At 38.1% G+C, this 26,364-nt stretch overlaps 2 protein-coding genes across 2 annotated transcripts; both read left to right on the forward strand.

Annotated features, from left to right (window-relative positions):
* Positions 1-194: 194 nt before the first annotated feature.
* Positions 195-6,573, forward strand: LOC143463224 (solute carrier organic anion transporter family member 4A1-like). The gene is made up of 12 exons (XM_076961648.1): positions 195-336; positions 1,321-1,452; positions 2,431-2,697; positions 2,937-3,052; positions 3,122-3,212; positions 3,284-3,490; positions 3,733-3,905; positions 4,104-4,265; positions 4,392-4,558; positions 4,821-5,048; positions 5,233-5,403; positions 5,787-6,573. The coding sequence occupies exons 1-12, from the start codon at positions 212-214 to the stop codon at positions 6,051-6,053; spliced, it is 2,106 nt and encodes a 701-aa protein (XP_076817763.1). The 5' UTR covers positions 195-211; the 3' UTR covers positions 6,054-6,573.
* Positions 6,574-9,047: 2,474 nt separating this feature from the next.
* Positions 9,048-26,359, forward strand: LOC143463213 (pre-mRNA-processing-splicing factor 8). The gene is made up of 43 exons (XM_076961631.1): positions 9,048-9,303; positions 9,450-9,611; positions 9,688-9,852; positions 10,042-10,260; positions 10,840-11,052; positions 11,116-11,241; positions 11,380-11,485; positions 11,785-11,978; positions 12,158-12,277; positions 12,454-12,541; positions 12,832-13,053; positions 13,225-13,359; positions 13,484-13,627; positions 13,849-14,031; positions 14,257-14,463; positions 14,748-14,911; positions 15,531-15,657; positions 15,838-16,030; positions 16,203-16,314; positions 16,566-16,749; positions 17,299-17,429; positions 17,595-17,741; positions 18,363-18,545; positions 18,739-18,883; positions 19,069-19,316; positions 19,552-19,731; positions 19,872-20,007; positions 20,229-20,364; positions 20,527-20,690; positions 20,873-21,019; positions 21,491-21,651; positions 21,820-22,034; positions 22,214-22,428; positions 22,655-22,802; positions 22,886-23,055; positions 23,308-23,406; positions 23,589-23,782; positions 23,952-24,093; positions 24,316-24,555; positions 24,755-24,894; positions 24,968-25,108; positions 25,362-25,564; positions 25,951-26,359. The coding sequence occupies exons 1-43, from the start codon at positions 9,161-9,163 to the stop codon at positions 26,109-26,111; spliced, it is 7,053 nt and encodes a 2,350-aa protein (XP_076817746.1). The 5' UTR covers positions 9,048-9,160; the 3' UTR covers positions 26,112-26,359.
* The last annotated feature ends 5 nt before the right edge of the window (positions 26,360-26,364 follow it).

Consider the following 26,364-nt stretch of genomic DNA (forward strand, 5'->3'; position numbering starts at 1 on the left):
CGACGAACGTCGCGGGAATGATGATGATTAGCCTTTCTTACCCATTATGCTACGACACTAAGTCGTTTATGATTGCTTGAATCTCACTACGATATGGCTAGCTGTGACGTCACTATTACGTTAGTTTTTTCAAGTAGACTTAAACTAGCAAATTTGAAAAAAAAATTTGCCATCTCAATGGCAAATAACGTGAAATGCTGCAGAAAATGACATGAATTTTATAAAGAAGTTACGTTTGAGTGTTGGTGGCTCGGAATCCGTAGTCAACGTCGATCTTCCTAAGGAAGAAACGTGCGGATGTGAGGTTGGATGTGCTGGATGTTGGGAAAGTGAAAGGTAAGGAGGAATTCTTCATCAAAATCTTGACTACTTTTGCACATTGTGTTGTTTTCTTTAAAGTGTTTTCAGCTGCATTTTCATTTTCCTTTTAGGCTTATGACGTAACGGTAAAAATGACGTACAGCAGACTCACGTCAAGGACGCAAATACGAAAATTGTTCCCCAACTACTGTAGCTGTTTCGAATTACTGTATACGGAAAAAACACGTTTAACGTGGTGGGTGGTCCTTTAAAGGAAATTTTACAAATCGGCCAGTTGCTAGCTCGGTGACTGGTGGACTAATTGAATCGCAGCAAACCAGTCACAATTAATTACATCGGATGTTAATAATGCGACAAAATTGTGAATCATTGACAAATTACCAAAAAGATTGCCCTATTTTTACGTATTTATGACTATCAACAATTACAAAATTAAAAGAACGAAACGCACTCGGAAAACAAGTGTAAATGATTTTAGAAACTTAAAGTTATCACAGCCTAGCTAAAATCATGAAGAATCACAGCGTACAGGGCAGCGACTAAATTTATCCTGTAGCGAAAATATGAAGTTAAGTGATGCGGTCAGTGTATGTCAGTGGCACTCAGTGCTGTGCATTTGTTAAGGCGATTATTCACTAATATCACAAAACAAAGTTCGGTGAATTCTGGTTATAGAACTACAGGCTCTACTCTGTGCTTTGATTGGACATTTGAAACATTAGTCTGACTTACAGTACTCAGAGTAGGTTTTTCTGTCCAAAAAAATTGTCTAAGCGCTTTATGTCGTAATAAATCCTTCTACAGAAGTACATGGAGTTGATCTGTGTAAATTCTGAATAAGCTTACAAAATTTTGTTTTTATGCTAAAGATTTAAGTATACGACAAACTTAATAACTTGTATGGTAAGTTGCACAAATTACCAAAATGAAATTTAAAGCTGTATCATCTTACTAGAAATCAATGCCTCTTGTTATTTTAATATAACTGTTCTTTTACAGGTTTCCCGCCAAAAAGTGCCAGGCTTTCGCTACAACGAAATGGGCACTCTTCTTTTTTAGTCTCGGAGGAGTCGTGCAAGGATTTTTTGTGAACGGACACACTCCGGTGGTTATTAGCACCATTGAAAAACGGTAACGTTTGTTTGTATTTACAGTGGATAAACGTAAACATAACATCAATACGTTTTTTAACATCAACGAGTGTAAAAAGTGAAATATATTTTTTAATTTATTAAAAGTCTCTTCAGTATTCTGAGAACACGATATCGGCCATGAAGAGATAATTATTTGCGAAGTTATTGATTTTCGTAAGTAAGCTTGGTCGGTCAGCATTGCGCTGGGCCCTGACGTTGGCAGAAGATCGAATAGGCCTAACTATATAAATATAGCTATTTCGTCGTAGCGTGGAGCCTAAGTTTCGTCCACGTGGCAAGTTCATCAACGTGGCCATGCTAAGCTACCATTTGATAGCTCAAAATTGTATTATTGCCATCTTGCACGTTTTAAGCCTTTTTGCTTTGTCAGCATGCACTTTTCCTGTTCATTAGTTGTTCGTGATCATGTTCGTGATCCGGATAGTTAACGGCAAAAATAAACAATACGAAAAAACAAGAGCGACTGTAACAGTTTTATAGCAATTTTTTAAGTGTAAACACTCAAAATGTTTGCCCTTTGTTCATGGGCGGGGTGGCCATTGGACAAACATGAGAATTTTAGATCGAGCTTTTAAAAACTTTAGCTGTGTGCAGAAAAATTGAACCGCTTTTTTGCCAAAGCATTTTTTATATTAAAGTGATCGTTTTAAAACATTTAACTGGAAAAAAACGAACAAGCGACACATTTGCGTTCGTGGAAATATATAACCTATGAAATATAATCTTCTTAATTATCAATAACAACGGTTTAAAAACACTCCCAACATCGCGAAGAATTCTATGTCAAAAAAGAATTATACTTTTTAGCAAATTTAGCGCTAAGTATATTTCAAAGTTGCCATTTTACAGTAAAATTTTTTTCTTTTTTCTTTTACGTTTCCAATTAAAATTTTAGACTGAAAATAGCAAACTGTAAAAACCACATGCATACAATTCTATTTAATTGCTTTTTTAGATTTGAACTCACCAGTACAGAGTCTGGCCTGATAGCGAGCATGTACGATATAGGAGGGTCCCTGACTATCCTCTTTGTGACGTACGTTGGAGGCCGCAGACACAAGCCCCAATGGGTTGGCTGGGGGCTGTTTATGATTGGATTATCGGGGATTATTTTTTCTATGCCCCATTTTGTCGCCCCAACGTATTCGTTTCAAGAAATGACGAACGTTTGTGGAAACTCAGCAACAGAAAATTGCGTGATATCGACGCTGAAGAACTTCAGGTCAGTCATGGTCAGGAAACTGATGGTTAAAGAGTTTTCCTTAGACTTTATAGTCTTGCATCATGTCGCGTGATCTGCGAATTCTAATTCTTCCTAATTTTTACTCAAATTAAAAAACAATTGATATCAGTTTGGTTAACTTTCAAAATACTGGTTAACTTTCAAGGCTCATATAGATTGAACTGATACGTTTAACTTTTACTTTTACCTGTTGTTTTAAAACTTTATCATTCTCCTAGATTTGTTTTTTACTTTGCGATGTTGATTACTGGTGTAGGGTCTTCCCCTTTATATTCACTGGCCATTACATTCTTGGATGAAAATGTCAAACAACGATATTCAGCTCTTTACAACGGTAAGCGGTTGAATGTTTTGTTGCAAAATATTTAATTGTTGCATCACACAAGCCACTGTTTGTTCATAGGCATTCTAATTACGCTGGCAATCGTCGGACCTGGCATTGGATTCCTAGCGGGTGCGGCATTGCTCGATATTTACACCTATCCCAGCGAAACGTAAGTTTCAATTTATAAATTACGTTTGTGACTCTACTGATGTCATAATCAACGCCTTTATTATGTCACAGGGTAACCATTAACCAATCCAGTGAAAACTGGGTGGGCGCTTGGTGGTTGGGGTCCTTTATAATCGGATTTGTTGGAATTTTTGTGTCGATCCCGGTTTTAATGCTTCCGCGGGTAATTCCCGGAACAGAGAAACACAGAATGGAACGAGAGAAGGAAATTCATCATTCTGCGCAGGACACAGAGCAAAAAGAAGTCTTCGGGAAATCGTAATTGGAATTACAGCTTTAATTTTACTAAGAATAGGCCTACTTACAAAGTCTGTCTAATACGGCAGTTCTAAATGTGCACAAAAATGCTAATTTACTTTACTTTTCGTAAAACACTGTAAAATACGTATAAAACGAAAGTTATTTACAGAACACAAAGCCTTATATTATGTGCTGCCATTGCAGAAAGGCCTATAATCCAATGGTTCAGCGTGTCAGTTTGCGTAATTTTACAATTCTAGATTTCGGGACTTTCCCCAATGTACACTGACCTTGCTTCGGAACCCCACTTTTCTTTTCCTGTCTCTGGGTACCGCTCTTGATTCCGTGCTTATCGGGGGGTTTGCTGTGTTCGGGGCCAAATATTTGGAGACCCAGTTTGCACTCGGTGTCAGCCAAGCGGGGACTTATTTTGGTGGGTTAAAGAGGCTTTCTTTGTCAGAGCTTATTTTTATCATGGATACTAACTGAATATTCTATGGTATTATTGGCATTGATTGTGCGTTTACTATTAATTTGTCAAAACTAAAGTAGAAAAACAGTAAAATTCCTTATAAACGAAATATTTTAACCTTTACCACTTACAATCAGTCTCCCTTCCTATAATGTTCAGGTTTGATGGCAATACTAGGTGGCGCTGGCGGGCAGTTGGCCGGTGGAGGCAGCATCGCTAAATTTAACTTGAAAGTGCCGACCATGCTTCGAATAAATTATATCGCTCCAGTTCTTGCGGTTGCCTGCGGCGGCGTGTACTTCATCACATGCAGCAACTTAGGTTGGAAGAATGTTGTAACTAAGTATGAAAAAGTCAACGTTAAAGGAATCTTAATTGTTAGACTTATGATAATCTAAGTTTAATTTTTTCACTCACCATTTAAATTCACCTTTTTGTATATATCAGCTTTCGCTGGTGTGAACAGCGCCTACAGTGGTGCAAGTGCAATTAACGGAATCAGCGATTCTTGTAATGCCGATTGTGGGTGTGAGGAGGGCGTGTACCACCCGGTTTGTGGAAGTGACGGAGTTACTTATTTTTCTCCTTGCTTCGCTGGCTGTGAATCACAAAATGTAAGTCAAATTTAGAAAACTGGGTTATACCAACGTTGCCTACTTGCCTATATGGCGATTATAAGGATTATTAATATGCACATATGTGTGTGTGCCTGTATTTAAATGCAATTGAGTATTTGCATGTATGTCCCACTATCATTATTGCGTTCTTATTACTTCATACTAAGATATAGCCATCTGTCTAGCCTAGCCATCTATCTAGCCTACCCATCAGCATTAGGCTACATAACATTGACTGCATTTTTGAAATTGTGTGAAGGGAGACACTTATAACAACTGCACGTGCATCGTTTCAACCGCGGCAAATTCTTCGGCCACCACAGGATTTTGCACTGATGAAAGCTGCAGCAAAAGCTGGCAGTTGATCGTGTTTTGCTTCTTTAATTTTTTGCTCATGTTTTTGACTTTTGTGAACGAGGCTGCTGCCTTGCAAGCTTCCTTGCGATGCGTTGCTTTTAATCAAAGGTCTTTCGCAATTGGCCTACAGGTTTTCTTGCATGCTGTTTAAAGTGATATTTGTTGTAAAGTCTAAATCTATTAGCAACATTGTATGAGCTGAACCGAAAAGACATGTTTATTTATCTTAAGGCATCCGAACATAACCCGCGTTATTTACCTTTTAAGATCACATAATTAACATCAATTACATTATTTTTTTCGTTGTTTTGCAGGTCCTACTAAGCCGAATACTAGGTACTGTCCCCGGTCCGCTGATAGTTGGAGCCCTGTTTGACAGGGCTTGCTCCAAATGGACCCAAGAATGCGGTACCAGGGGCTCTTGCTTAGTATACGACAACAAAAGCCTATCTTTATACCTCGCTGTTTTCATTATTGTTATCAAGGTAAGTGTTATACAAATTTAAGATGAAATAAGACTCATGCATGAAAAGTTGTATCATGTGTTTATGTTTTTCACTGTTAATTTGTTGTTGGGGCGTGCTTAAATGGACTAACTGACAACGACTTATTCTTTGTGAACGCGGTAGTTAAGTACTAGATGCTTTGCTTGTTTATTTCATGAGATAGCGTTACAATTAATCGTGTCCATCTAGTAGAGTAGGCAGTTACGCGTTTTCGTTCCTTGTCAATCTCGAGTAAAACGTGTAGTTTTAAAAGCTATTAAAAATGATAACCTATATGTAGGCCTAGGCTATAACTTAGTAGGCCTAGTGCTCTTTTATACAAACATTTTAACGTGTCTTTCAATTATTTCCATTAATTTTAGCTGTTGGACGCCCTCATATTCTGGATAGCACATCTGCGTTATAAACCCATTCCTGCTGAATTCACGGATGATGATGCGTGCGTTGAGGAGGACAAACATTCCGTATCTGACGATAAAACCAAAGAACCCAACAAAAACGTCCAGCTTGTTACCAAGAGCAACGGATCTGCGCATGCACCAGTTATCGAACAACCTATCTCACGTGACAAGATGTCGTCAGCACTTCCGGGTGAAACTATATCTTTGGATGAAAATCTATATCTTTAAATGCTTCCGATAATAATCTTTCACTCCATAGCTACTTTCGTTGGTATGTACGCTATCATGCCGAGATAACATCCACTGTGCTGTTATGATATTTATAAAGTTTTTTAGCTACTTGTATTGTATTATCCACATATAGGCCTGAGTAGACGGAGCCGATAATAGCGGCCGATAGCCGTCCAAAGACGTTTATACAAACTACGCTATTATCACAATCTCCGTCTTATTAGTTGTTATTACAACAACAAACTCATCAATGTTTTTTAACCATTAAACCACATAAAGGCCACATAAGATTTAGCGTTATCGTTATGTTTCAATGAAATAAAATATAAAAAGTCATAAACCCTGATTGGCCGCTTGCGGTCAGTATGTTGGCTATATCGTTCCGCCACACTCGCTTTAGATAGCTACAATTTTCACATAAATGATTCATATTGTACTTGGGTTCTTACTGTTATTGTCATACATGTATTTTGTCCTTAGACTTTAATAAGTCATTTTCTTGCAATCCCTGTTACCTTTTTCCAATTGTAAGTTATGAGTTTTCTAAATTTAAATTTGTGAATAAAAGGTATGTTTTTGAAATTGTTTAATCAGTTTTACGTTTCATTAACTGTTGCCGTTGCATTTTCAATTTGTTCCTTTCACAAAAATTTTACAGGTTAACTGAAGTCGACGTTCTAGTGAACAGGGTCGAAAAGTAGGGCTTAGCTGGTGATGTGTTTTTGCCTTATGAAAAATATAATGATTGATTGATCAGTGGGCTATTTTCGTTTCGTTCGACTTAAAAAATCAACTTGAACCTATTCTATGAAAATCGAAATGTTGGTATCATGTCCTCCCGCAACTTAATGTTCAGGAAAGCATTTTACACTACTTACTGAAACATTCATCAATGGTACTAAAGCCACTAACTTATATGATTCTGGCTGTCTGTAAGTTATTGAAAACTGTAACAAGTCTATTATGTACCAAATTCGAGTTAACTCTAATCCGCATATTTAAGTAAGTTACAGAAAACATTAAATTGAACTTTAATTAAAATCGAAAAAGGTTTATTTTATTTGTGGTTTTACCAAATTAAACCTTAAACAACCCTTTTTTTTAAATACTCAGAACAATACTGCTCCCAACCATCATTGAATTGAAATTCAATATCCTGAACCAGCTCTTAATGTAGGTTTAGATTTTTATGTTGCTGATTAAAATGTTCAGTACTTATTACTAAGCGGTAAAAGTTGTCTCTGAAATAGGGTGACCAAAATTCTAAGAAAAATTAGTCAGTATTTTTCTGAATATTATTATCATGTTTAGAAATTATACTTTTTATTCAAAATTTGTAGTTTTGGTTTACATTACTCTTTAAAAAAAAAACGAGAATGGTCTTCTAAAAATCATTTGGAAAGCAACGAGTTTCAACGCATAAGAAAAAAATTCACACAATGCTTCAAGCGAAGACGCGTCCAACAAACGTTTTGCTGGTTCAGGGCTGAAATCGTAGGTGTGCTCAGGGTTTTTTTTAACGTTTGGTTTGGGTGACCGCTAAGTAGTTTTAAGAGACCGCAAGTGTTTCATTTAAATACCAAAAAATAGCCATATTTGCTTGTCCAGTCTTGCAAGTCCAAATTTTGGGAAACCGCTGGAGAAATTTGGGAGACCGTTTCGGTCCCCCAAAACACCTTAAAAAAAACACTGGGTGTGCTGACTCGCGGTTATGGCATTTTGTATAATTTGGCTAAAATGCGATAATGAAAACCTAATAGGAGAAAACGATAAGATTTACTATTGATATCATATACTGTGTTAAGGCATTTTATAAATACGCAGAATTAAAGCCAGACGGGACAGTTGTAAAGTTAAGCTCGCAACATCCAGACATCAATATTCTTATCCCGAAGTGATTATTTCACTGGCGTCCTTTCACTAAAGTTGCAAAATCACAAGAGACTGGCAGATTTTCGCTGATGGCTTTATGACCTTCGTTTTATCCCAGGAAAAGAAGGCATTGCGTTGGCGTAGTGGTTAACTTTGGGGTTTACATGCTGGAGGTCTCAGGCTTGACAATTGCCCATGTTTTATTTCTTTATTGCAAATTTATATTTAATTTAATTTAGTCATGAGAGGTGACAGTTTGGGTCGGAAGGGATTAGTTTTAAATTAATTTAGACTTAGGAAAAATTAATATGTGGTTCTAAGTTGAAATTAGCATAGGCTACATTTTGATTCAATGACTAGCATAATTGCTGTTAACTGTATATTTGTATTTTCTTACTTAGCTAAACGGCGCCGGTAAAATAAGTGTCTACTTCACCGGTCGCCGTTTACCGAAGTAAGAAAATACCAATTGCGTAACCTGCAAGCCGTTTACTGAAGCAGCATTTTCCACATTCGGTAACCAGCTGCCGATGAAATAGATGCTGCCTTCTTATCCTTATATGCCTAGCCATGTGCCTGCTTGCCTTTGCCAGATTCGAAAGTCAGCTAAGTGCACCGGGGATAGAAATTATTTGTACGTGTAATGGCTATTGTTCCATCTTGTTTGCATCGATGATTTCTGACCCTCGGACTGCAGAGTATGACAGTTTTCACCGAAATCTCAGGTGTACAGAAGCAAACTTCTGGTGTGGAAGGAAGCAGCTGGTGGGCACTGCGACCCGTGGACCAAGATTGCCTGGTGTTCGTGCAGGCTAGGTGTGGCAACAGTAATTGGGGAAAAAATTCAGTGTTGTTGTTTTTTGAGATATCAGTTTTAATTACAACTTTGCAGTATAAATTGAAGCAAAAGTTAGTTTCTCCTTTTGCCTTGGTGTGCAATGCCGTTTTAGAAAAATATCTCGGATGTGCTCTTGCCTTTGCAGACTGGTCTCACACAAAAACGACAAACTTTAAAATCTGACCAGAGCTGGTTATAGTGCAATAGTTACTTTTTTTTCATTTTGTATTTATAATTAGGTAGACTGCAGAATAAAACAGGATTTCTCTATTTTCAGATAAACTAATTTGTAGAAGACAGGTTGCACAGTTTTTCACATGTGTCAGGAGAAAAGTCACAATAAGTAATTTAGTCAATAGGTCGATATAAGTAGCTGTTCAAGTCAAGCTATCAAATGGAGAACAGCATGGAAGTTTCTTATGGATTCCCACCTCCAGGGTTGATGCCTCCCCCTCCAGTCCCTCCAGAGATGGAGCCATCCAATCCCCTTCCATCTGGAGGATTAACTGAGGAAATGTTGCAGGAAAAAGCTAGAAAGTAAGGTTGAGATAAAATCTTCATGCCAAGCTGACAAACTATGCATAAGTTTTAAATGCTGCTTTTTTCCTGTGCATATTGCACTGTAGTGTTTTGCTGAATACCACTTTAGCTATATATATAATATGTATGTGTTTAACTTACAGGTGGCAACAACTCCAGAACAAGAGATATGCTGAGAAACGAAAATTTGGATTTGTCGACCCCCAAAAAGAGGACATGCCCCCCGAACATGTTCGAAAAATTATAAAAAACCACGGAGATATGACAAATCGAAAGTTTCGTCACGACAAGCGGGTTTATCTTGGGTAAGTTAGACTTTAAACACAAACTCTTTTAAAATTCTGGGTACCAGAAATATTAAAATCTTCATTTTCTTTTAAGGGCGTTGAAGTACATGCCCCATGCAATGTTAAAACTGATGGAAAATATGCCAATGCCGTGGGAACAAATTCGTGATGTTCCAGTCATTTATCACATAACAGGCGCAATTACTTTTGTGAATGAAATACCGTGGGTTATTGAACCAGCTTACATTGCACAATGGGGGTAAGACACTAACAGACTTTGCTCTCAGTAATAATAAAAAATAATATTGTTTATTACCTAAATTTTCAACAAATAAACCCTTTATTACTAGTATGGTTATATTAGACTTATAATTCAACCAAATACATATAAAATAAAATTTATGAATAATGTTTTAAAACTGAATGAAAATTTGCTATTTCATGAAAGAACGATGTGGATTATGATGCGTCGAGAGAAGAGAGATCGTCGTCATTTCAAGAGGATGAGATTTCCCCCGTTTGATGACGAGGAACCACCGTTGGATTACGCTGATAATGTTCTCGATGTTGAACCTCTTGAACCGATTCAAATGGAGCTTGATCCGGAGGAGGATGCCGCAGTCTCTGAATGGTTTTATGACAACCGACCATTGCAGGATAATCCGAAGTATGAATAGTTTTCTCCACGTAGTAAGCTAATATTGTCGACCTTTATGAGTTTGGGAGGGTTAATGGTAGAGGTGTACCGAATCATGTTTTTAAAATTTGGTCCGAAATCGAATTTTTGGAAAAAAGAACTGAATTATTTCGGCTGAATCATGCAATTTAGTGTATATTGCAAGTATTTGTTTCGTAAAAGTGAACAAAACAGTACTCATAAACCATGGCTTGTGTAATTAGAGTATACTTAGTTGTACCTTGCAACAGAAAGATATGCAAGTGACATTTTTTTACATGCCCCAACAATCATATCCGCAATTGTTATAGTTTTCCTGCAATGAAGGGATTTCAAGCAAGCGTTGGAAGTATCTTAAATATTTGGTCTGAAATTTCAGGTTCGGCCATAGACCGAATTTGAGCAGTTTTCCCGATTACGGAAATTTCAGTGCACCATTATTGGTTGTCCATCATATAATGCACATTGTGTGAATTTTTCATCTTCTGCAACAAATGAATTCCACAAAATAATAAAGTTGATGTTGTTGACAAGAAAACCCCCAGGATTTAAAGATTATTCTGTTCCTAGGTATGTGAATGGCTCAACCTATCGCAAATGGCACCTGTCGCTGCCACAGATGTCAGCGCTGTATCGAATGGCAAACCAGCTCATTACCGACTTGGTCGACGACAATTATTTCTATCTATTTGACCTGAAAGCCTTTTTTACTTCCAAAGCATTGAATCAAGCCATCCCTGGTGGACCTAAATTTGAACCACTTGTTCGTGATAACACATTGCAGTAAGTATACTTGCCGTAAGCACTGTGTTTAATGAATTTTGTTAATGTTTGTACTGTTTGCAGGGACGAAGATTGGAATGAATTCAATGACATCAACAAAATCATCATCCGTCACCAAATCAGAACTGAATATAAGATCGCTTTTCCATACCTGTACAACGATTTGCCGAAGTTTGTGCATCTGGCATGGTATGTGTCATGTTGAGATGGTACTTAATTCTTTGCTATAATGTAATTATGAATAAACTATGGAAATAGGACAGCATCTTGGCTCAAATGATCTGCTTGATTATAATGCGTGGTGTACAAGTGCCTGTATTTTATCAGGTACCACACTCCGAATGTTGTCTTCATCAAGACCGAAGACCCTGATCTACCTGCTTTTTACTTTGATCCTATCATCAATCCCATTTCCCACCGACATTCTGTTAAAGTATGGCAACCTTTAATTAACCTTTTGTATGTAGAGGCCGCATGTGTTTTGCATTACTTGGCTTAATTGCCCAAACAATACAGAAAAATGATCTGTCTGTAAAATGTTGCCATGAAATTCCATGGCATGTTAACTTTTGATGTCTCGGCATTTTTTGTATAATGAGGTCATTTGTAAATTTATGAGCACTAGAATTTACTAATTTATAAGTACCGCATGTCACATTACCAAAATATATAAAGTGAAAATGAGTTTCTTTGCTTTAAACCGTTTTGTGAAAATCCAATAAACTTCTTCAGACTGCAGAGGTAGAGCTGGATGAGGAAGTGGAAGGATTTCAACTGCCAGAATACATTCAACCTCTCCTGCAAGAGACGCCCCTGTACAGTGACAACACGGCCAATGGCATCGCGCTTTTGTGGGCACCGCGACCTTTTAACCTAAGGTCATCTCGGACACGTAGAGCTGTGGATGTTCCTTTGGTGAAAACATGGTAAGAATAAATGTTATATTGTAAATGGCAGTAACATAACTTATCATAAATTTAGGAATATCCTGCAGACAAACTACATGCATAAGTTTTAGAGCAACAAATGTTGATAACTAATATGCATGTGCAGTGTTTTTGGCACTATTTCTTGTGATAAATTTTGCATGAACCGACATGTGCAGGTATCGAGAGCATTGCCCAGCTGGACAACCAGTCAAAGTCCGAGTGTCCTACCAGAAACTGCTCAAGTGTTACGTACTAAACGCACTCAAACAACGACCACCTAAACCACAAAAGAAAAGGTGCAAAATAATACTTTGTTACATACTTATATGGCTACATAATACATATATATGGCTGTACAATGAACTAAAAAACAAATCTTACAATTACGATATATTTGAATAAGATGCAGTTAATAGTAAGACGAAATAAAAATTTTCAGTAAATTAAATTCACTGGTGGTTTTTATTCTTAGATATTTGTTCCGATCTTTCAAGGCGACTAAATTTTTCCAGTCAACAAAACTGGACTGGGTTGAAGTTGGACTTCAAGTAACAAGACAGGTGAGATTCCTTGGCTGTTACATACCCTTGATGATCGATCCTCCATCAGATTTAAGATATTCTATTTTTGCAGCTTGGTGGTGGTTCAGTATTGTTTACAGTGATTAACAAAGATAAAGTTTTAAACTTTTTAATTTAACCTAAACCTATATCATTTGATGTTGTGTTTTTTAACGTCATTTGGGGTATTGATGCTTATTGCTTATACAATATTTGAAGTGATGCATCCAACAAACAAATCAAGTAAAAACCAGCTAAGCTTTGTGTCAATCTTGTCTTGGCACTTGCAGGGTTACAACATGTTGAACTTACTGATCCATCGAAAGAATCTCAACTACCTTCATCTGGATTATAACTTCAACTTGAAACCAGTCAAAACGCTGACCACCAAGGAACGTAAGAAATCAAGATTCGGAAACGCTTTCCATCTTTGCCGTGAGATTTTGAGGCTGACCAAGCTCACTGTGGACAGTCATGTACAGTACAGACTTGGAAATGTTGATGCATTTCAGGTACACGTTAACAGCAAAACTTGTTTTTTATGAGACCAGATGCCTTTAATATTGCTCTGAAAGCTTTTGATCAATTTTTTTTAATAAAAGTGACGTTACAAAATGACTAGCATAACATTATGTTGAAGGGCAAATTGTTTATTGAAATAACAATTGTTGGTGATATGTCAGTTGGCAGATGGCATGCAGTATGTATTTGCCCATGTTGGACAACTTACAGGCATGTACAGGTACAAGTACAAGTTGATGAGGCAAATCAGGATGTGCAAAGATCTTAAACACATCATCTACTACCGCTTTAACACAGTAAGCGATTCGTGATAATGTCGATAATCTTATTATAACCTGCAAATTTCATATATAATGCATTTAATATATCCTAATTTATACCCTTTTTGGTTAGCAGTACCATAAAATTTCCAAATTTTAGGGACCAGTTGGCAAAGGTCCGGGTTGCGGGATCTGGGCCCCAGGCTGGAGGGTTTGGATCTTCTTCATGAGGGGAATCACCCCTCTTTTGGAGCGTTGGCTTGGCAACTTGCTGGCTCGACAGTTTGAAGGCCGTCACTCCAAGGTTGGACTTAAGTCTCCTATTTTAGTGACTATCATCGATTCATAAACTTTATGACCCACACAGTCATAGTCATAGTCTTTTTGTTCTATGATTGCAAGCAGAGGCCTTGCTTTGTTTGCCTCTGAACTGCTGCTACAAGACATGGCTGTTTATTTTTCTATGCGTTAACTGTTTAGTTGTGGTTAAAAGTTCAGTGTAACGTTCATTCCAAAAATCTACAGGGTGTTGCCAAAACCGTGACAAAACAAAGGGTGGAGTCGCACTTTGACCTTGAGCTGCGAGCATCAGTGATGCACGACATCATCGATATGATGCCAGAAGGAATCAAGCAGAACAAAGCCCGAACAATTCTTCAGCATCTCAGTGAAGCGTGGAGATGCTGGAAGGCAAATATTCCTTGGAAGGTAAGATGCTTTTTCCGATGCAAAGTTTCAGTTTTTTAAAAAAAGGCTAGTTTCTACTTTATTTGTAGTATTTTTTCGCTTGTTTTTATGGATGTTAGTAATTCTTTGCTTCTACTTGAGATATTTGTTAAGTTTTTTAGTTAAGTTAGAACATATATAATGTTTTTTGTCAATCTCAGTTTTAACTTTCTGAAGTTCATTTAATAAAAATATTCTATTTTTCAGGTTCCAGGCTTGCCTACTCCGATAGAAAACATGATTCTTCGTTACGTGAAAGCGAAAGCTGATTGGTGGACAAACACCGCACATTACAACCGGGAACGAATCAGAAGAGGGGCAACAGTAGATAAGACTGTGTGCAAAAAGAATCTTGGTCGATTGACTCGGCTGTACTTGAAAGCTGAACAAGAACGACAGCATAACTATTTGAAGGTAACAAAGCAAGCATTTATAGATGATTTTATGATATTTCTTTTTAAATTTACTGTTATAATTTTCTATCCGACACTTGCTTAAGGTCATAGTATACTTTGGTGCATATATTTACATTTGTGCTCGTGCAAAAAAGTTAGGTTATGAATTTTATGTGACTCACTATGTGTTGAAAGACGTTTTCATGTTAATTCTGCCAAGTCTGTGAAATTAATTACTAGCTGGGTTATTGCTAACTAGTAGGCAGTGGCCAACTAATTGCTATGGTGTTGTTCTTATCATAGGATGGTCCGTACATCACAGCAGAAGAAGCTGTGGCCATTTATACAACGACCGTGCACTGGCTTGAAAGTCGCCGTTTTTCACCAATCCCATTCCCACCGCTGAGTTACAAGCATGACACAAAACTGCTCATACTTGCTCTTGAAAGACTGAAGGAAGCATACAGGTTGAGTATAGATTACCCACCTTGCTTAGCGTTTTGAAGTGCTTGAATTTCCAATTGCAAGCGTTTTAAATTGGTAACCATCGTATTAAACCAGGGGCGGGCAACTTTTTCGGTCGGCGGGCCTGATATGAGAAAATAAAGTACTTGGCGGGCCGGATTCCTGAATCGATACATTAATCGTGTATTTATCCACCTATGCAAGGAATAAATCATATTTAATATAAACTTTAAGTTTTAAGCATAGAGACCAAAAGCAGTATTTAATGAATTTATTAACGAATAATGTACTTCAATAGCTGCTGAAATCAAAACTGAACTGCTAAACTGAACTGCTGAACTGTCTGCGGGCTGCTCAAAATCCCGTCGCGGGCCGGGTCCGGCCCGCGGGCCGTATGTTGCCCACCCCTGTATTAAACCCATGGCCATAATTTTCTGTATGGTAACTTTTTTAACTAGTTGAATCATAAATATTATCTTGTAAAGCTGGTTTTAATTTGCTATCTGAATGAAAGGTTCACTATGTGAGCATCGTAAATATATGTGTAAAATTGAAATGGGTGAAATTCCAAGGAACTTTTCAAGGATTCTTTTTACCGATAAACTGTTGTTTGCATTGCAGTGTGAAGAGTCGCCTTAACCAATCACAGCGCGAGGAATTGGGTCTGGTGGAACAAGCGTACGACAACCCTCACGAAGCTTTGTCCAGAATAAAGCGTCATTTGCTGACCCAGAGAGCATTCAAAGAGGTTCATTTACTTCATTTTATGGCATTGGTTCTATGTTGAATTTCTTTCATTACCTCTGTTATTACTGTGGTTACAAATTCGGGTTTTGAATTTAAAACGATGTAATTATGATCTTTTGAAACTGTAAACACTTCTTTCTATGTTGAAATTTACCATTTGAATTCTTTTTGTTGCATCCAGTGTGGAATTGAATTCATGGATCTCTACAGCCACCTTGTGCCTGTTTACGATGTTGAACCTCTGGAAAAAATCACCGATGCATATCTCGACCAGTATTTGTGGTACGAGTCAGATAAACGTCGTTTGTTCCCAGCTTGGATCAAACCTGCTGACACAGAACCACCTCCACTGCTCGTGTATAAATGGTGCCAAGGTCGGTTTGACTTTAGTAGTTAGCATGGATGATTTCGAAACTACTTTTCCTGAATGAAGCTGTACAAAACTATCCTTGACTTACAATATAAAAAGATACCATTTAGCTTCAAGCTGGAGCTATGTGAGATCGCACGCGTAGGTTAAATGGAGCTACGGGATTTTATTTTCAGGTATCAACAATCTGCAAGAGGTGTGGGAGACAGGGGAAGGCGAGTGCAATGTTATGATGGAAACAAGATTTGAGAAACTTTACGAAAAGATTGATCTCACTCTGCTCAACAGGTCAGTTGCTATTGAACGGAGAATTGGTTGTGATTCTTCCGACATGTTGATTCTGCATGTGTGTTCTTGCTATTATTTTAAATTCCATTTGTGGGTGTAAGATATCAATAGTCGTTGGCGTCATAACCTGTAACCTTTGAGCCGTGTAAATACTGTTTGATTTAGTAATTTTTAGTAAGTTCAACTTATAACTTACATTCTTTATATTTGAATTGAACATTTTCGCACTGAAAGCTCGTTGTGTTTTTCAGATTGTTGAGATTGATCGTTGATCACAACATTGCTGATTACATGACCGCCAAAAACAACATTGTCATCAATTACAAGGACATGAACCACACCAACTCTTACGGAATAATTCGTGGTCTACAATTTGCATCGTTTATTGTGCAGTATTATGGTCTAGTACTTGATCTACTCGTCCTTGGTTTGCAGGTGAACTAACTGATAGAAATAAATTGCTTTTAAAGACTTATGATATTTTCACCGACTGCACGTAAACTGGAGACACAATTGATTGGTTGATTACTGGTTGATCAGTCTTGTAATGTTGATGGATACCAAACAAATTAAAAACCTAATTGATGGGAAAGCGCTTTTTGATCATTTAAATGTTGTATAAAAAAAATCTTAAAAAGTATTTCGATAGCATCCATCCTGTAAGGGAAACAAGAATTGGAACATAAAATTATAACTGTTGCGTTTCATGCAGTAATTGCAGCATGGTGTATGTTGCATGGTGTTGTGAAAATTGCTGATCATTAAAACATATAAATCTAAAAAATAACCGATATGATTGATTGGTGCAACTATAATGCTAACAATCTTTATTGCTTATAAATTTTGGTAAAAAGTTTGATTTTACATTGCCAATACTAATATCTGCATTATGTATCGTCACTATCCAACCTAACTGTAGACTCGTGTTTTGTTATTATTTTCAAGGCTTTCATCTCACTATAATAACACTTGTGTATTATTAAGCGTGCAAGTGAAATGGCCGGACCACCACAGATGCCGAATGATTTCCTGTCATACCAAAACGTTGCCACAGAATCGAATCATCCCATTAGACTCTACTCAAGATACATTGACAAAATCCACTTGTTTTTCAGGTACCATTAAGCTGTAGATAAAACATTCATTTCTAAACAAAACAAAGTTCTTCAAAAATATTTGACACCGGTTACCATGCTTTTTGTTTCTAAACTTAATTAATTTTTAAACGAAAAGCTTCATTATGTGAGTTCATTATATGATGTCATCATCATGCGTTCCAGGTTCAGTGCAGAGGAAGCAAGAGACTTGATCCAGAGATACTTGACCGAACATCCCGATCCCAACAACGAGAACATAGTTGGGTACAACAACAAGAAATGCTGGCCTCGAGATGCTCGCATGAGACTCATGAAACACGACGTCAACTTGTGAGTTACTACACATTTAATATATGTACCATGTTGTCAAGAAAACGCTGGTGTAGCGAGACTACAAATGTAATGCTATGTGTCAACTGTCACTCAAGGTGTACTGTAAATATGGTCAAATTCGGACATTATTGCACTAGGCCAGGGGTCGGCAACCTTTTGCACTTACAGAGCCATTTTAACCGATATTCCACAAAATAAAAATCACTGGGAGCCGCAAAACTATTTTCACAATAAAACGAAAACGACACTCTGTAACAAAACTGTCATGTGTCGCATTTATAAAAGCAGTTAATTCAGTAAGATTTAATTAATGTGATTACTATAATGTGCTCAGTGAGATAAAGACACGAGTGTTCTTCTGTTTGTTTCTACTGTAGCAATAAAATTAATAAGAGCCGCATCAGAAGGATGAAAGAGCCGCATGCGGCTCCGGAGCCGCAGGTTGCCGACCCCTGCACTAGGCATAGTAACTTTACTTTTCTGCAAACCTAACTTGAATAATCTGCGCATACAGTTATTTGTAACGTATTGGTTAAAGTATTAATACTTTTTACTATCTGTGTTTAAGTGATAACCCAGAATAGCAATGCATCATAATTATCTGTATGTGTACAACAGGGGGCGTGCTGTTTTCTGGGACATCAAGAATCGCTTGCCACGATCCGTGACCACAACAGAATGGGAGAGCTCATTTGTGTCTGTCTACAGCAAAGATAATCCCAACCTTCTTTTCAACATGAGCGGCTTTGAGTGCAGAATACTGCCGAAATGCAGGACCACTTTCGATGAATTTACACACAAGCAAGTTGTTCCTTAAATACCCGCTTGATAATTATTAAAACATATAACATTTACAACCATGACATATACAAAATACCCTCCCAGTCTAAGCTATACAACGTTATCGTGGATGAAACATGTTCTTGTTGGGACAGATATCTTGCTAGAGTACATGATGTCTATTGCTTTGTTCAATGAAATCTTGCTGTTGCAGGGATGGAGTTTGGAATCTTCAAAACGAAATAACAAAGGAGAGAACTGCTCAATGCTTCCTCCGTGTGGACAACGAGTCCTTGCAAAGATTTCACAATCGTGTCCGGCAGATACTGATGGCATCTGGATCCACCACATTTACAAAGGTCGATGGATGTGTTTAATGGTTACTACTGCGACGTGTCATTGAGATTTTGTCAAAATTAAATTATTTTCTTAAAATCTTGTCAAATTTTTCTGATTGTTTAGAAATTTCTGCTTATATTGAATCACTTTATTAACTTTTACATATATGGTATGAGCTTAAGAACTAAGTGACTTTTTTCCGTAGATCGTAAACAAATGGAACACGGCTTTGATTGGGTTGATGACATACTTTAGAGAAGCAGTTGTGAATACACAGGAACTTCTCGATCTCCTCGTCAAGTGCGAGAACAAGATCCAGACTCGAATCAAAATCGGACTCAACTCGAAAATGCCGAGTAGATTTCCTCCAGTGGTCTTCTATACTCCCAAGGAACTGGGAGGTCTAGGGATGCTCTCTATGGGTCATGTTTTAATCCCACAATCTGATTTGAGGTGAACTTTTTTGGAAAATTTTTCTGAGCACCGTTCATTTATATAACAGCATGATAAAATGCTACAGTATATAGTTATTAAAATTAGATCAAGTGCAGCTACAAACTAGTTTTGAAATTTCAATCGCATCAGTTTAAACATCTGCAAGAAAGAATGTCACTTAAAACAGTCACTGTATGTTACCTGTTATTTTATCCTTGTAAGAACAGTGGTGATCATTTAAAAATTCTTCCAGGTGGTCAAAGCAGACGGATGTTGGGATCACTCACTTCCGATCCGGGATGAGTCACGATGAAGATCAGTTGATTCCGAACTTATACCGCTACGTCATGCCGTGGGAGAGCGAATTCATTGATTCTCAGCGCGTGTGGGCCGAATACGCTCTCAAGCGCCAAGAAGCGAACGCACAGAACAGGTTATTGCAACAAGCAAGCTTTTTAGTACAAAGAAGTAGGGATTTGTTTTAATGGTTGTTGAACTTTTCTTTGCTTGTTATAAATTTGTTCTATGTTTACCTGGTTATGCTGATATCTCATCGTTTTTCATTAAACCCAGGCGGTTGACCCTTGAAGATCTGGAAGATTCTTGGGACAGGGGAATTCCCAGGATCAACACACTCTTCCAAAAAGACAGGCATACTTTGGCTTACGACAAAGGCTGGAGGGTCAGGACTGACTTCAAACAATACCAGGTATAACAACGCAGCTAACAGCTTTCTTATATGAACGTGTTGAACACGGGGTCGACTCTGGCCTCTGAAATCAACCCTAAAATGCTTAAATTGAGAAAAATATTTCACATTAATTTCTGAACCTTAACAACAACATCAAGTTCCAGGCATGTCCGTTCATCATATGCAGACTTGATTTTGAATTGTTGTGTGAGCTTTTTAACTCTCCTTGATGATTGAAGGTTCTGAAGCAAAATCCATTCTGGTGGACTCACCAGCGCCACGACGGCAAGTTGTGGAATTTGAACAACTATCGAACCGACATGATCCAAGCACTTGGTGGCGTGGAAGGGATACTGGAACACACACTTTTCAAGGGTAAGTATTCCAGGCCCCCACGTTAATGTGACCCCAACCTAATGCCTCAAGCTCTAATGTAGCGTACAGTGCAACGAAATCTTGGTGCTGGTAGACGGAAGTTACATGTATTAGCATATGAAGCTCCTTAATCATTGTTCACCATAAAACTTTGCACTTCAGGCACCTACTTTCCCACATGGGAGGGTTTGTTCTGGGAGAAAGCGAGCGGTTTTGAGGAGTCGATGAAGTACAAGAAACTGACCAATGCCCAGCGATCAGGTCTCAACCAAATTCCAAATCGTCGTTTCACTCTGTGGTGGTCACCTACCATTAACAGAGCCAATGTGGGTTTAATGTATAATTTATTGAATGATTATCGAAACAGATATTATTATTGAACCAACTTATAACTTTCTACAACAGCAAATGTATTATTTGCAAATAAAGCCCATTAAAGTAAAGAGTTTGTATGAACAAATCTGGGAGACGTTAAGATTTCTATTGTTTAATTTATTTTCCATCTCAGGTGTATGTTGGTTTCCAAGTCCAGTTGGATTTGACCGGTATCTTCATGCACGGGAAGATCCCGACTCTCAAGATTTCACTCATCCAGATCTTCCGCGCCCACTTGTGGCAGAAAGTACACGAGAGCGTGGTCATGGATTTGTGCCAGGTATGAAGTTTTTATAAGTTTGGGTGAAGTCGACGAACAATCTATTCCAACTATTTCTTGCATGATTTGTTTCAAATGTTAGAAATTGACATATTTGTCACTTGCGCCAAACTTGCTACAGTTGCAAAAATGATGCATCCAGGAGAAATCCTGGGTTTTAAACAATGTTTTGTCTTATTTCTTTTTCGTTTTTAAAACATTGATTTTGTTGTGCTATTGTCGCTTGTGCAAAGAGATTATTTTGATGCAGGTCTGATTTTGACGCCTTGGAAGGGCTTATAATAACCAATCTTATGAGTGACTGTAATTAATTAATATTACTAATTATTCTAATCAAACTTTTAGTGGATTTCTAAGCCCCGGTTATACCAAAACTCGGGTAAAGTAGAAACGCGTTAACTGTGTTAAATGCCAGAAGTAGCAACATTTGTCACTTTACATCCGTTTATTCCTGACCAATTTACTTTGTAGGTTTTTGACCAAGAATTGGATGCTCTTGAAGTTGAAACCGTGCAAAAGGAAACAATCCATCCAAGAAAATCGTACAAAATGAACAGTTCATGTGCTGATATACTGCTCTTTGCTGCCTACAAGTGGAATGTTTCTCGCCCGTCTCTTCTAGCTGATTCAAAGTAAAAAAATTGTTCATGTTCTTGTAAATAGCAGCTTATTTTAAATTCTGTCTTGTTCTAATAAGATAAATAGTTGTCCTATATACCTGGATATGACAACACATTTGTGTTAACTTATTGTGGCATATTAATGTAGTTGTAATAATAATTACATCTGTAACAATTCAGAGACACAATGGACAGTACGTCCACCCAGAAGTTCTGGTTTGACGTCCAGTTACGTTGGGGGGATTACGACAGCCACGATGTGGAGAGGTACGCCCGTGCCAAATTCCTCGACTATACGACCGACAACATGAGTATTTACCCGTCCCCCACCGGTGTATTGATAGCTATCGATCTTGCTTATAACCTGCACAGCGCTTACGGAAACTGGTTTCCTGGTTAGTTTATTATTATTAACTACTTACCTGATCGGCGTTGGTAGTAATAACCATGAAATTGAAGTTTGTGCTGACAACTGTTTTAATAATGCATATTGTGTCTGTATTGTGCGGCTAATAATCGTGAACATGATGCAAAATTTGTATGAAAGGCGCTAATAATTATTTTTGCACGTCAGGCTGCAAACCACTGATACAACAAGCCATGGCGAAGATCATGAAGGCCAACCCTGCCTTGTACGTGTTACGAGAACGAATAAGAAAAGGCTTGCAGCTGTACAGCAGTGAACCCACAGAGCCGTACCTTTCATCGCAAAATTATGGAGAATTGTTCAGCAACCAAATTATCTGGTTTGTTGATGATACGAATGTCTACAGAGTGACCATTCACAAGGTAGGTACTGTAGTGGTAAAAGCGGAAATATCTAGAAATACCGGTTATGTGGTCAATTCAATAATGCCCTATTTGTTAATAAAATCTGTAAATATTTTTTTACGTACATTGTTAATAATAATTGCCAGGTAAATTGCAGTCGGTAAACTATTTGGATTTCTTTGAAATAGCTTTTAAATATTTTCAATAAATTTACTGATTAACTAATGACTTCCCACATCCACAGACGTTTGAGGGAAACTTGACCACAAAGCCGATAAATGGAGCGATCTTCATTTTCAATCCTCGCACCGGACAGCTTTTCCTCAAGATCATCCACACATCGGTCTGGGCTGGACAGAAGCGTCTGGGACAGCTGGCGAAATGGAAGACCGGTAAAACTTGTTCCAAAATTTTCCTGTAATTTCCAGTTTTGCAAAATATCTTTCGGAGTCTGAATAAAATCTTTCCTCTTCAGCTGAGGAAGTTGCTGCTTTGATCCGATCACTTCCAGTTGAAGAACAGCCGAAGCAGATCATCGTGACCAGGAAGGGGATGTTGGATCCACTCGAAGTCCATCTTCTCGACTTCCCAAACATCGTCATCAAGGGAAGTGAACTACAATTGCCGTTCCAAGCTTGTCTGAAGGTTTGTGAATTTTTTTCTACAGCATCAAGGTTTTAAGTGAAAGCATTTTAATGCTGACCCTAATTATGATCTAATGTTTATGGCTAGGTAGTAATATTGATTAACTACTTTTTTTTGTTTTATTGTTAACTTGTTATTGATTTACTAGATCCTATTAAATGCTGATTAATTAATTTATCTATTCTTTTTTGTGCAATATTGGCTTTTTTTAATGAAATTGTTTCCAGCCGACATATTATTTCATCCATGTAGGTTGAAAAGTTGGGTGACTTGATTCTGAAGGCATCAGAACCACAGATGGTCTTGTTCAATCTCTACGACGACTGGCTCAAGTCTATTTCATCTTACACTGTGAGCGAGTCGATGCGTTGTTATTGTTATCTAATACCTTATAGCTCAAGATGTAATAGATTCAATCCATTAATCCAGTCAATTTCTTGACATCAGTATTATGATGCAAAATATTGTCTATAGCCTTAACTTCAAATAAAACCTAATTGCGTCAATGTCTCCAAGATCTTCTCATATTTCAGGCATTCTCTCGACTTATCCTCATCCTACGCGCCCTGCACGTCAATCCGGATCGTAGTAAGGTGATAATGAAACCGGACAAGACGACCATCACGGAGGCGCATCACATGTGGCCGTCCCTCGGATTCGACGAGTGGATTAAGGTTGAGGTTGCTCTCAAGGATCTCATTCTTGCTGATTACGGGAAGAAGAACAAGTAATGAACTTTTGTTGCTGGTCGCAAGCAAGTCTGTTTAATTATGTTTTAAACTAAGTTTGAAAATGTGGCTTTGTTGTTAGAATGTCCGTGATAATAATATTTTTGCGAGCCTTATTGACGTAACCGGGATTCTTTAAAGGTTTGTGGTGATTTTTTAATTTTCCAGTGTGAACGTGGCATCCCTGACACAGTCAGAGATCCGTGACATCATCCTCGGAATGGAGATTAGCGCACCTTCTCAACAACGACAACAAATCGCCGAAATTGAAAAACAAACGAAGGAACAATCACAACTCACCGCCACCCAGGTCTATTTCGATTTGAGCGATTTCATTCCGTAAAATACACACATACTGTAGCTAACTTCACATTTATAAGCAGCTGCTATTTCTGTGATTTCTTCCATAACGACTTAACATAAAGAAATTCTAAAGCTGTGGCCGATTGTGACCAACACCTATTTAAACACAGTATAGCTCCGATCAGCCAACCATGACAAGTTTAAAAATCTGTCGTAATCGCTTTTCCAGACCAGGACCGTGAACAAGCACGGAGATGAGATCATCACAGCCACAACATCGAACTATGAGACACAGACTTTTTCCTCGAAGACCGAGTGGCGAGTTCGTGCAATATCCGCCACCAACTTGTATCTGAGAACCAATCATATCTACGTGTCATCTGATGACATCAGAGAGACCGGCTTCACTTATATCCTGCCCAAGAATATTCTCAAGAAGTTCATCTGCATCTCGGATCTACGTGCTCAGGTGAAGAAATCAGTAGCTGGTTTATTGACTGTTGGTTATGTGTTGGTTAACAGATTGTTTAGTTAAGTTTTAATTTAAGCACGTTAAATTTTTTATATTTAACGCTGCATGAACGTAATTTATAAAAACAAACGTGAAAGTGAACTGTTTCAAACGGCAACGATTTGCGACTGTTAAAAGTTCACAACTATCGTTGCAGATTTCCGGCTACCTTTATGGGGTAAGCCCCCCCGACAACCCCCAGGTTAAGGAGATTCGATGTGTTGTCATGGTCCCACAGTGGGGTACGCATCAAACTGTTCATTTACCCAATCAACTTCCCCAACACGAGTACCTGAAGTAAGTATCCGATCAAAAAACTTGTGTCTGTGAAAAATTACCGCTAATTTGACCCCACCGGACAACTTTTTAGGGAGCTTGAACCCTTGGGTTGGATCCACACCCAACCAAACGAGTCACCCCAACTCTCACCCCAAGATGTTACGACCCACGCAAAGATCATGGCCGACAACCCCGTGTGGGATGGTGAGAAGACGATCATCATCACTTGCAGGTGACTGAGGTTTAATCTTAGTTTGATCGCGACAAAGTATGCTGCTATGATTTTTTCAGTCTAATATGGGTTGTGGCTTATATTTCAATCCACTGTGAATGTTGTGCAATTCCTATCCTACTATTTCTTGCTATTTGAAAATATTTACTTTTTTCAGCACTGAAATTTCATCTGTAATTTAAGTTTTTTCCGTCGCTGCCATTATTCGCATCGCGCCCATCTCAGTTTTATTGAACACTTTTTGCCGTTTCAGTTTCACTCCCGGTTCATGTTCATTGACCGCATATAAACTCACCCCAAGTGGGTACGAATGGGGTCGTCAAAACACTGACAAGGGCAACAATCCCAAGGGGTACCTGCCCTCCCACTACGAGAGGGTTCAGATGTTGCTCTCCGATAGGTTTCTGGGGTTCTTCATGGTCCCTCTGCAAGGGTCCTGGAACTACAATTTTATGGGTAAGGAATGTTTTGTTTTGTGAAGTCATCAATTGTCATAATAACAAGATGTCGCCAAGTTATCGATTTCTTTTCGGTGTTTTTGCAACTCGCCCTTGTAAATTAAATTCACTGTTAAATCCAACCAAATTTCACCTTGTATAATAATTAACAACAAAAATAACGTTGCTGTTATTAAATGAACTTGTGTAAAGTTACCCGTCGTAAAATGTTGAGCGACGAATGTGTATAGTTGCTTCTGCCACAAAACTTTAAGAAGTTAGTTCAAAACCAGTGTCGAAATGAAACGCGAAATCTAGAGTGCGATTTACCATGGTCCGATAGTAGCTGACTAAGAATAATGGATGCTTGGATAGAACCTAAAAATTCTTTGCGGTTATCTCCAGGTGTTCGTCACGACGCCAATATGAAGTTTGATCTGCAGCTGGCTAACCCCAAGGAGTTTTACCACGAGGTCCATCGTCCATCTCACTTCCTTAACTTTGCTTCCTTGGAGGATGGCGGCTGGGCGACGTTGATGGCGGATCGTGAGGACCATTACGGTTGAGCGGAGAAGTAACGGAATCGAATCCGCCTTTTGTGCCTACCCGAGAAAATGTACAAATTGTGCCAACTGACATCTTCATTGCACGCAGTGAAATATAAAATTGGTCGCAAAAACAAAATTTTATTGTGATTACATGGCTCAAGTTTTATTAATCATTCCGCTACGTTCGTCTTTCAAAACGGTCATGTAATTGTGAATTGCCGTAATGCTGCCGCTGGATTTGTAATAAAACAAAGCATTGTACAGAATACCA

This window comes from Clavelina lepadiformis, chromosome 6 (genome assembly GCF_947623445.1).
Source record: "Clavelina lepadiformis chromosome 6, kaClaLepa1.1, whole genome shotgun sequence".
NCBI lineage: Eukaryota > Metazoa > Chordata > Ascidiacea > Aplousobranchia > Clavelinidae > Clavelina > Clavelina lepadiformis.

Bases quoted from the DNA above. Each gene is read 5' to 3' on its own strand.
- LOC143463224 (XM_076961648.1), top strand. From the start codon at position 212: ATGAATTTTATAAAGAAGTTACGTTTGAGTGTTGGTGGCTCGGAATCC. The intron at 3,906-4,103 runs GTGGGTTAAAGA...TATAATGTTCAG, and splicing joins CCAAGCGGGGACTTATTTTG to GTTTGATGGCAATACTAGGT. The intron at 4,559-4,820 runs GTAAGTCAAATT...AATTGTGTGAAG, and splicing joins CTGGCTGTGAATCACAAAAT to GGAGACACTTATAACAACTG.
- LOC143463213 (XM_076961631.1), top strand. From the start codon at position 9,161: ATGGAGAACAGCATGGAAGTTTCTTATGGATTCCCACCTCCAGGGTTG. The intron at 10,261-10,839 runs GTATGAATAGTT...TTCTGTTCCTAG, and splicing joins CCATTGCAGGATAATCCGAA to GTATGTGAATGGCTCAACCT. The intron at 23,056-23,307 runs GTTTGTGAATTT...TCATCCATGTAG, and splicing joins CGTTCCAAGCTTGTCTGAAG to GTTGAAAAGTTGGGTGACTT.